The sequence below is a fragment of the Nycticebus coucang genome, chromosome 13, assembly GCF_027406575.1.
Source record: "Nycticebus coucang isolate mNycCou1 chromosome 13, mNycCou1.pri, whole genome shotgun sequence".
In the NCBI taxonomy this organism is placed as follows: Eukaryota; Metazoa; Chordata; class Mammalia; order Primates; family Lorisidae; genus Nycticebus; species Nycticebus coucang.
This window is the reverse complement of record NC_069792.1, coordinates 42,854,648-42,866,910: the sequence shown is the minus strand read 5'-3', so window position 1 is coordinate 42,866,910 and position 12,263 is coordinate 42,854,648. Positions and strand designations below refer to the sequence as shown.

Below are 12,263 nucleotides of genomic sequence, written 5' to 3'. Positions count from 1 at the left end.
CTCAAAGAGATACCCTTATTCATTGCAACATTATTCACAGTAGCCAAACATGAAAGCAACCTAAATGTCCCTCAACGCATGAATGAATAAAGACAATGTGGTACGCGTATATGTTAATATGTACACATATACAATGGAATATTATTAAGCCTTAAATAGGAAGGAAATCCTACCATTTGCAACAACATAAATAGAACTGAAGGACTTTTTGCAGAGTAAAATAAACAAGACACTGAAAGTTAAATACTGCATGATCGTGCGCGTACGTGGAATCTCATCAAATTTATACGAGAGAGTAAGATTGTGGTTACCCCAGGCTAGAGAAAGGGAAAATAAGGAAGTATTAGTCGAGTACAAAGCTTCCATCATGCAAGATGAATTAAGCCCTAAAAATCCACTGTATAGTGTAATGCCTATAGTTAGCAATATTGTACTTTTTAAAATTCATCAAATGGTCCTACTTAAGATTAGTGCTTTTATTGTATGTTCAAAACAAACAAAAAAACTCAAAACAAGTATTGAACTCCCGTTAACACATATATGAAGTACTGCTTTTACAAGAGTGTCTGACTGGCTATAAAAATTACTTTGAATGGATACAAAAAGTAAAATGGATTTATGAAAATAGAGGAATATGTGACAAAGCAGGAAGAGTAAATGTTAATGGTAGAATCTAAGTGGTGGGCATTTGGATGATCAATGTAAAAAAAATTTTTTTTGAGACAGAGTGTCATTCTGTTGCCCAGGCTAGTGTACCATGCCCTCAGCCTAGCTCCCAGCAACCTCAAACTCCTGGGTTCAAGCAATCCCCTTACCTCAGCCTCCTGAGCAGCTGGGAGTATAGATACCAACCACAACTCCTGCTAATTTTTCAATTTTTAGTCGAGAAAGGTTCTTGCTCTTGCTCAGGCTGGTCTCAAATTATAGGCATGGGCCACTGTACCTGGCCTAAAATTCTTTTAATTGTTCTGTTTGTTTGAAGTATTTCATAATAAAATACTGAGAAAAATTGCATGTGACATTTGTCTCACAGAAGACTTTCTATTTTCACATTAAATGTTATGTTTTTTATGGTTATGGCAAATTCTGCCTATCACTTTCACTTGTAGTATGCTAATGTATATTTAAGTTTGTATGAACATATATCATGTATTATATAGGGTTTATGTATAACATAGTTCATATATTAGATAGGTCATAGTTAGACAATTCATGAATTAAATCAGCCAGATAGAATCTCTGCGGAAGGATCTATCATGGGATGTAGATATTAGAGATGGATACACTTGACAAATTAAGCTAATCCTAGAAAATGAATAAGATGCCATCTAATTAAATTACAAATCTTACCCTTGGTTGTGCGTGTCTAGGTGTAAGATGTGACTGAGAAAAGAATCCTAAAATAAATCTCAAGGCATTAGAGCAGAAAACTTCCAACTAACATTGCAGACTATTTAATATAGAAAAAAATTATGCAAGGCTAACCCCTGAGAGTTGGAAAATCAATGCCAAAGTTTCACATTTGATTGTTATTTTTTAAACATTATAAATAAGGAAACGAGAGAAAGTCATTCATATGTCTGTTCATGTTAACACTGCAACAAACTTTGGAGTGACTTTGGAGGGGTCAATCTTCCTACATATTTAATGGAGTTTACCAAGTAGGGAGAGAATCTAGTCCCTCTCCACTCTTGGGTAGTGTCAGATTTAATAAATGTCCTTAATTTAAAGAGACTTGCAGGTCCAGGATCTGTGATCAAAATAAATCAGGTAATGGAAAATTATAAATTGAACTTTGAAAAGTTAAAATGCAATCCATAAAATTAATTCTATACTTCTTCAAGGTGGTTCTCTTTGACATCAAGTTCACTATAATATTAGTAAGTCCAAGGAAGCCTGCTAGAAAAAATTACACAGCGGTAATATTTTTATTCTCTTGGCACACTGGTTTCAAACCCTATCAAAGAGTTAATTATTTTTTCTGTTCCTGAAAAAAAAAAAACAGAAAGTACCACGTCCTTCAAAAGGTATTAAATTTCTAAATAAGTAATTTCTTTCCAGATCTGTTTTTATTTGAATATTGACGTCTAATACAGTCTCTTTCTTTGCAAACCTTAACTTCTATTTGAATGTCTGAAAATCACTAACTATTTTTATAAGAAAAAAGCCACACTTCTTTAAAAACTAATGCGCAGTTACCCAGAGTGCTAATTTTATACGTGGCACACCCAGAGAAGAAATAAAAGCCCAACTAGGACACAATTCTATGAAGAAATGCTGCTTTCTGTGTCTACTCCACATTTGGAAACAGCTAGTCAGGACCTACTAAACATAAAGGTCTTCCCATAACAATATCCAGTATGTTCTTACGTACAGGACTTCTGTTTAAGGATTCAGTGGAAATTCCTAATCTAAATCATACTATCAGAGCTACATGGAATATACCAAATATTATGTCTATGCACAATTTATCCTCAACTTTCAATGGGGTTACTTCCTGATAAACCCATCATAAATTGAAACTACCTTAAGTCAAAAGTGCATTTAATACTGTGGTCCATAGCCCCCAACCCCCAGTACTGGTTCATGGCCTGTTATTGATTAGACCACAGAGCAAAAGGTGAATGACAGGCAAGCCAGTGAAGCTTCACCTGTATTTATAGCCACTTCTTATCACTCACATCACTGCCTGAGCTCTATCTTGTCAGATCAGCAGAGGCATTAGACTCTCTTAAGAGCATGAACCCTACTTTAAATTGTACATGTGAGGAATCTAGGTTGTGCACTCCTTATGAGAATCTAATTCCTGATGATCAGAGGTGGCTGAGGACATAAGCAACACACTTTGGGTGTGACTGTCTCACATTACCCCCAGATGGGGCTGTCAAGATGCAGGAAAACAAGCTTAGGGCTCTGACTGATACTGCATGATGGTGAGTTGTATAATTATTTTATTATATATTACAATGTAATAATAATAAAAATAAAGTGCACAGTAAATGTAATGCACTTGAACCATCCTGAAACCAACCCCACCCCTAACCCCATCCATGAAAAAAAATTGTCTTCTATGAAACCAATCCCTGGTACCAAATAGGTTAGGGGTCACTCATTTAATACACCTACCCCCACTAAATAGCTTAGCATAGCCTGCCTTCAACATTTTCAGTACATTTACATTAGCCTACAGTTGGGCAAAATTGTCTAACACAAGGCCTATTTTATAAAACACGAAGTGTTGAATGGCTCATGCAATTTTCTGGATACTTACTGAAACTAAAGAATGACTGTGTAGGTATGGTAAATATACTTTCTACTGAATGCATATTGATTTTGCACTATTGTAAAATCAAACCATAGTAAGTCAGGGACTGTCTGTATATATGCAATGGGGTGTAATACTAACTTTCATTCCCAGCTTATTATCAAACCCTTAGCCAAATGCAGTTAAGAGAATATTATATATTCTGTCCCAATCTTTATCGTATTCTTTTCTCATCCTCTTCCTATCTGTACTATAATGATCTCTGCCTCTTAATTTGCAATTACCCAATTTAAGTACAGAATCTTTATATTTCTTAGCATATGTGCATATTTTTGGTTTGGGGTTTTTGTTTGTTTTGAAACAGAGTCTAAATTGGCCACCCTTGGTAGAGTGTCATTGGGCCATAGTTCACAGCACCCTCAAACTTGTGGGCTCAAGCGATCCTCTTGCCTCAGCCTCCCAAGTAGCTAGGACTACAGGTGCTATTTTTAGAGATTGAGTCTCACTCTTTCTCAGGCTGGTCTCAAACTCTTGAGTTCAGGCAATCCACCCACCTCCCACTCCCAGAGTGCTAGGATTACAGGCATGAGCCACCGCTCCCGGCCATGGTTTTCTTTAATACTAAATTTCTACAAAAATTACTCATTGCACCAAATAGTAATTTTCCTATTAAGATGGAGCTCAGTTCTCTGTCTCTGTCATGGTTTATATATCTAATAATAAAGTGTGGGTGAAAAAATGGAGGAAGTATTTATCTGTTTTGTTTTCCATTATTAAAAACAATAAAATCTAAACTATAAAATGCTCTCCTATCTGCATAAATATACCTAATCTCTATAATATTGCCACAAATCACTAGTGAGATGGTTTAACGATGGCCTTAAATTGTCTTGCTGTTCCTCAAATTGAGAAGTAAATTCAAATTTCTCTTCACTTAAATGCGTGCTGGCCTTAGTGACTTTCTTGACAAATTAATGTGTCAAATATAACTCTAAGATACTATAGGACTTCTGATTTATGGGAAACCTTGCAGCTATTGCCTTGGCTGCTACTGCTCTGAGAAAACCAGCTCCTATGTAAGAAATCTATCTACTGTACCTTGAAACTACCATTCTGTGAGGAAGCTCAAGCTCATCAAAACGAGAGGTTGAATGAAAAGAGAGAAATACCCAGCTAGTTCCAGCCTTGCTAAGACTCAGGTATGTGAGGTAAGAAGCAACGTTGGACATTCCAAAAAGACATAATATGAAGAACAGAGGAACCTGACTAACAGTCGGAATCAAAGTCTCAGCCTTTTGGCATCAAGTCTTCTCAGATTGAGAAGCCATTCGAGCCTCTAGTTGGGGGTCTAGTCATCACAGAATAAAAATGAGTCATCTCTGCTAGGCCTTGTGCAAAATTCTACCCATGAAACTATAAACCTAGTAAAAAATGGTGATTGTTTTATACCACTAAATTTTGGGAACAGCTAATGAACACCCTCCTTAGGTTTAATTGGCTCATTATTTCACAAGGTTTAGTAAGAAGTTTGCATTAGTACATGTGGTGTTTGCCAGTGATGTCTACAGAAAGGAAAACTGGATTAGGAGGAAATGCGTTATAATTTTGTGGTACCCTATGCTCCCAACCATAGTGGTATTTTAGTGATATGGAAAAAAGAAAAATGTGTATCTGCTTTTTTCACAGGTATCTGAGATGTTATTATTGGGCAGTTCGAAGTTTAATTACCATCGGGGGGCTTCCAGAACCTCAAACTTTATTTGAAATTGTTTTTCAACTCATAAATTTTTTTTCTGGAGTTTTTGTGTTCTCCAGCTTAATTGGTCAGGTAAGTTGAGTGTGACTTCTTAAATACTTAGTGCTGTCATTTTTGAAAGGCTAACAAGTCTTTATAAACTTTATGGGGGAAAAAAACTTAAATCTGTCTTGTTCTTTTTTTTTTACTTACTTTCATCTATTTTAATGAGTCAAAGGAGGGTGTTATTGGGACAATAGTGCTTTTCCATTTTTAAACCATTAAATCTATCAAAAGACCTGTCAGCAAAGAGCATTAGTTTGAACTCTCAGAGAACATTGTTTATAAGTTAACTTCTAACTTATAGGTTACTGAAAACCATTAAAAGCTCTCATTTACTTAACCTTCAAATATTGTCATAAAATCACTGGGTAAAAAAATCAATGTTAGAGGTCATTTAAACCAGAGACTATGAAATGCCATCTAAAGTAATTAACGAATCATTGTTTCACAAATGTTTCTTATAGCATCTCCTTGTACTTATTCTTCAGAAAATTAATGCAGCAAGAAAATAAAGCCAAAACATAAATAATTATATTAAAGGTAGTTGCCCCATTTACAAGGGAGAAAGCCCAAATTCTTTGTGAATTCCCAGATTGACAAGAAATAAAACATTTGACAGCATAGCAACTTTAGAAGTTATGTTTCCTTGGAAGGAACTTTACACACTAAATGCTAGAGAACAAAAAGTAAATAAATTAAGCCATGATGCTAGGTCCATCTTGAAGTGGATGTTTCCTGGTCCCTTGGCTCCCAGTATCAGGAATGAGTACTGGTGCTGAGTCGAGCTGATGACTAAGTGATCACAGACACAAAACAATTTTATACTAGTAGTTTATCACATAAAAGAAAGAATGAAAGTAAAGAAGGAAGTTACACAAAGTGAAAATATGTTCCAGGGAGGGAGGAAGGATTCAGTCTCCGGGAGTGGAGAAAAACCTGGAATCTAATGCACGTTGCCTTTTATAGCTTACTAGTTTACTCCACATTTCTGGCAGTATTGGGTGCTGTTTCCTGCCTTTGGGGTGAATGACAGGCTGGTGTTATGTAACAGGTCATATCACAGGTTTAACTATAGGGCAATGCACTCTCAGCCAATTACAGGTCACTAGGAATTTTTTTACTGTGTATGTTTCCACTAGGGAACAGTCCCTAGCTACAATTCATTTCCCATACTCTGCCCTTAGCCTTCTCTTGCCACCTGTTTACCCTCCACCAGACCTAACAATGTTGGCACATTTGTCCCAGGTGAAGGGTTAGGTTGAATCATGAAATGATTATTTCCACTAGAAAAATTATTGGTTTCCAGTCATTGACTTTTTTTATTTAAAGTATGAATAAAACTCATTCTTTAACAAAATTTAACAATAAAAACTATTGTTTATGATTCTTGAAGCTATTCCCAAATCATCAAAACTCAAATACTACATCCATGAATATCATCTGCTATACATAGCAAGCACCAGAGTAGTTTAAAAAGCTCTCTATTAGTTTAGAAAAAAACCTTCCCAGGAAGTTCCATGGAGGAGGGTGTATTTGAAACATCTTTAAAAACCAGGGAGGATTCAGTAGCTCAATTAATTCAAAATTATGTGAAAAGACAGTGATAATAAAAATAAGACATGTCTGAGGAAATAGAAAGAGTTCCAGAATGACCAGAGTGAAGGACATGTGAATAAGAGATGTATGTGAGGACAAGATATTGTAAGGACTCTGGATGTTAAATTAAAGATGTTGAACTTTATCATGAAGGCAATAGAAAGTCAGCCAGGGGAGGATTTTGAACAAAGAGATTCAAGGAAGATTAATCAAAATATAATGAATTAGGGGTGATACTATTTTAAAATATAGCTTTTGCTATTATTTAGATACAGTAAAGCTAGTAGATCAAGAGACAATTACCATTGAAAAGGTAATTTCTTATACTCACAGATTCCCAAGAAAAGAGGTACATACCACTGGGGATGGAGTTGGGGGAAGAGTTGCACAGGAAACTCTAGGGGAGGAATACACCAGGCAGGGTATGCAGGGTCGGATTTGAATAATTTTGGCAGGCTCTGGAACAATGGGCTCTCACTAATTGTCTGGAGCTGGCAGTGGGGTGTAGAGAAGTGGACAGTGGCCTAAATGTAGGAGCCCGTGTGTGAGCCAGATGCAGAAGACAGTTGGGATATGGGTGCTGGATTAGTTGCTTTGCATATGAAAGACATGATCTCAAGAGAGTTGGCCACTATCATTCATAATTTGCTAACCCTGGGACAGGCAAGCAAGGCCTTGGATCAGCAAGGCCCCACATACCAACATATCAAAATACAGAAAGTAAAGTCTCAGTTAATTCAGATACATAGTGAATTATGTGATATGGTGACTCCAGCTTGAACAAGTTAGTAGAATGGAGACAGAGGCTGTAAAGTAAATGCTATTTAGAAAATACTGAGGTTTGGGAAGATGAACACTGAGAGCTGAAAACTGTAAGTATAGGATGGTGTCAGGAAGGGGAGGAGGGAGATGGGTAAGCTCCCACCTAAATGATACAATATAGGGGTATATGATACACACCTCCTGGATGAAGGACTCAACTACACCTCAGACTTTAACCTTATAAACACAAACAATGTAACCTAATCATAGGTACCCTCAGATTAATTTGAAATTTAAAAAGAAAAAGAAACTCTAAAAAATCCTGTAAGTATAAAATATCATAATCTTAATGTCTGAGGAGATTACGTTAACAATCATTTAAATAAGAAGCTGGTTTTAGAGGAAGTCAATTCAAATCAATTTGAATGTAAAGAGCAAAAATCACGTTATTTCATAATTTCTCATAAAATCAATATAGATGTTTTCTCAATTTTAAAGATGAAGAAATTCCATTTTAAAGAGATACATCCCTGATTTACACATGCAATTCATACAGTCACACGATATAGAACTGTATATAATATTGCTGATAATATAACAGTAAAATCTAACATGTATTGATAACTCACTATGTGGAGGGCAATTTTTACAAGCACCAATTCAATTCTCTTGCTACTCAAAAGTGTAATCTTTGGGCCAGCAGAAGCATCACTTGAAAAATTCAGATCTACCTGGCACCTACTGAATCAGAAACTGCATTTTAACAAGGTCTTCAAGTGATTCATATACATAGGAAAGTTTGAGAAGTGCTGCTTTATACATCATACCACACCTTCTTTTAAACTGAATTTAATTTGTTCCAACAGGAACAAAAGAAATATCAGGTCCCTGAAAATTTAGTGCTAAAGCACAAGAGAAAGTTTGAGGCTAGAGATTTGTGCCTTAAACTCTCAGGGCGAATGAAAGATACTGAGAAACAGAACAGACAGAAACAACCATAAGAGAGCAGATACAAAAATCTCCACATATTCAAAATTCTCACATAATCGCCGCACTAATGACTATACCCTAGAATGATCATCACATTTTAACTGCAACATTCTAGTCTCTGACAGGACACATAGTAACTGACAATTTCTTCCTCTTCTACCCAAATGGGCTTCCCTAGCCTGGATCCCATCATGGGATGGACATCTTCCTCAACTCCCACACCAACAAAACCGAAAATTGTTGAAAGATAGCCCACAAGCTATTCAGATTATTGTCACTACAAGTTCTTGGGTCCTCAACACACATCAATAATGCTTTAATTATCCTTGGTTCCCACTTTAACGCTCTATTAAATCTTCCAACCCAACCTCTCATATCCCAAATCTTCCAGTCTCAGGTGGCTGGATAATGTAGGTCATCTGCCAAGAATGGCATGGAAAATAAAGACCTAGGAATTGAGATTGGTGAAAAATGTTTGGAAGAACCACTGAGAAGCAAAAGTTGGAGACTCAAAAAGATGTATACAGTTGGACTATCTGCAGAGATCCTCAAAAGACGCTTTTTATAAGTAGAAGAAACTGTAGAGTGTCCCAAAAGTCTCCCACAAAGTCATCACACAGAGAGAAAATGGGAAATTGTAGTTAAATGTACTTTTATTTATAAAACATTCATTTCAAACTTTTGCAAGACATTTGCAAAATGTCCTCTGTTTTGGCCACCTCTTTGTAAAATTTTGCAATGAATATTTTGTAAAAAAAGATACATTTAGCTACAATTTCCCATTTTCCTATGTACGTATGGCAACTTTATAGGCAACTTTGGGGACACCGTGTATTGCCTCTAAAAATGGAAACTAAAGAAGGCTCAGAATAAAAGAGCCATTTGAATAATTAAGTAAATGATGTGAGGGATATATTAACCAGTACAATGTAAGCATTCCAAATTGTATATGAAATCAGCACATTGTACTGCATAAATGCATTATGTATACATGATCTACTGCTTTATGATTTAATAAAAAATTAAATTTAAAAAAAGAACCATTTGAGCTAGACCTCAAAAATGAGTAGTTTTTTCCATAAGCAGAAAAGCTCCAGCAGCTACTAGAATGAATGAATGAAGTCTTATGAGTGTAAAAGTGAGGCCCTCGTTTTCCTCCCTATTATAAACCCACAGTCAAAGCAAATTTACAGCCACTTGCTTCCCTCTCTTTGAGAGGAAGCGTCAAGCTATAAATCTTTTTTGTGCTGAGACCTTAAAGATCAGCTTTTAACCTAGAGTGGGTTTTTATGGCTGAGTTATAAACATCCAAGAACTAAAACCTGACAGTTTCTTAAGAATTGTCACAGCAGTAGATGATGCTTCAGTAATTTCAGCACATTTCAACTCTGCTGAATACTACGCCTTAAGCATGATAAAATTTGATTTTATCTGTCTAAACAACACAAAGGGAAGTACAGAGGTTGCAGCTCCATGATGAATTGAGTCTGTATAGCCAGCCACTCTGGATAATCTATGAAGGATGCTTTCAAAGTGAAACTTACCAGAATGGACCAGCCATGCTGCCAGATAATTGCTCAAATTTTACTGCACATTCCTTGAATAAGCACAGCTGTATAATTTCTGAAATATCTACTAACATTTCTGCAGTAATATACAAGTTTGCAAAGAAAGCTACATGCAGTCATATGCATTTTGTGATTGAATACTCACAAAAATATCACATGGTTGATCCAACAGGTCTTGCTGTTGTCCTTACTGGGAGAGATAACACTCAATATTTTATGGAAATGGGTGAAATTAGTACTCAATATCAATGTGTTTAAAAACAAGTAATCAAGATATTATAAGGGAGTGCATTATGTGAGAATGCGTAACTCAACTTTTCGTAACTCTCCCAGCTCCTTTACTGGGTATGGAGTGACCTTAGTTGTCATTTTAGATGCGAGATATAATTGGAGCAGCCACAGCCAACCGGAACAACTTCCGCATCTACATGGATCATACTATTGCCTACATGAACAATTACTCCATTCCTATAAGTGTGCAAAAGAGAGTTCGGACTTGGTATGAATATACGTGGGCCTCTCAAAGAATACTAGGTAAGCGTGAAAGATTACTGAATAAATTCCTATAAACCTAGTCATATAATAAAAATTCTGTAAGATTGAAAATATTTCAAAAGATTGAAAAATGATTATATGATCTTTAAAGCATTAATTTACTATCATGGGTTTCTTTTTTCTTAAGTATGGAGCCGCAGTTTTTGCATGATTATGCAAACCTTGCAAGAAAAAAGGCTACATTTTATTCAGTGCCTACTGGATGCTAGAGATTACATGTGTTGTCTCATACAGTTGTCACCAAAAAAGGCGAGAAATCAGGAAAATTTGGCATCACTTATCTCTTTTTATTTATTTATTTATTCATTTATTTTTTGGTGCGTCTCCTTGGACATTTTATATCCCCATGTCAACATTTAATTGCATGTAATAATAAAACTACACAAAATCAATATTGTTAAACAAGTAAATGACTATACATACACACTTTTACAAAAGTAACAGAAATGGCGTAACACTATACCTATTGAATTACAGCCCCGTTCTAACCTAGTAATGTGTCATAGTATCTTGTCCTGTCTATAACAATACATTATCATTTTTAATGATATTATTTCAGAGTATGCATGTATCTTAATTTGTTTAAACAAATCATTGGACTTCTGGGATGTTTGCAGTTTTTTGCAACCTAATGTGATAAACATGCCTGTGTAGTCACTTTCGTGTCAGGCTAGGCTAAACATGGTATAGAGGTAGATGTCGTTATCATTTCATAGATGAGGAGACTGAAGCACAGAAAAGCTTAAGAACTTCCCAAAGGCACAGCCTTGGAGTGACTGAGCCAGAATTTGCTGCCAGAGTTCCCATTTGGAAATTCCCTTTCACACTCTCTATTGTCCCCTCTTTATTTACTTTTTCTATTAATTCTTTTTTTTTTTTTGAGACAGAGTCTCACCATGTCACCCTGGCTAGAGTGCTGTGTTGTCATAGCTCACAGCAACCTCAAACTCCTGGGCTCAAGCAATTCTCTTGCCTCAGGCTCCCAAGTAGCTGGGACTACAGGCACCTGCCACAATGCCTGGCTGTTTTTTTTTGCAGTTGTCATTATTGTTTAGCTGGCCCAGACCGGGTTTGAACTGCCAGCCCTGGTGTATGTGGCTGGCGCCATAACCACTGTGGCACTGTGCTAAGGGTGCCGAGCCTATTGTCCCCTCTTTAAAGCCACTGTCTCCCCTTCTCCCCACAATCTTCCTCTCTTCCAGATTGCCTCCTGGTAAGAACCTGTCTGGACAGATGAACCACCTCCTTCTCTGACACTTTTCTAGCTTCAGTGGTGCCCACCTCCTGGGGTTTTTGGGAGGATTAAAATAGATAATGTATTACCTATAAACATGATAGATATTTTTCTTTTTCTTTGTTTCTTTTTTTGAGACAGTCTCATTCTGTCAGCCTTAGTAGAGCGCCATGGCTCACAGCAACTTCCAACTCCTGGGCTCAAGAGATTCTCTTGTCTCAGCCTCCCAAGTAGCTGAGACTACAGGTGCCTGGCTATTTTTAGAGATGAGGTCTTGCTCTGGCTCAGACTGGTCTTAAACTCGTTAGCTCAGGCAATCCACCCCCCCTCAGCCTCCCAGAGTACTGGGATTACAAGTAGTGAGCCATGCGCCCAGCCCATGATAGGTATTTTTCAGATTATAAGGCCTATGCTAATGTCAGGAGATATCTAAGGACCTAAGCTCACAGACATTACTGTTTAGCCAAATCCCTTGACTTGGCCAAACCTAGGAAG

At 36.7% G+C, this 12,263-nt stretch overlaps 1 protein-coding gene across 1 annotated transcript in view; it reads left to right on the top strand.

The window, feature by feature from the left end:
- Positions 1-12,263, top strand: part of CNGB3 (cyclic nucleotide gated channel subunit beta 3) — a 196,797-nt gene that overhangs the window by 125,740 nt on the left and 58,794 nt on the right. Inside the window, exons 11-12 of the mRNA XM_053558667.1 lie at positions 4,952-5,093; positions 10,354-10,513. Coding sequence (XP_053414642.1) covers positions 4,952-5,093; positions 10,354-10,513 — 302 coding nt within the window. The remainder of the gene's footprint in view (positions 1-4,951; positions 5,094-10,353; positions 10,514-12,263) is intronic.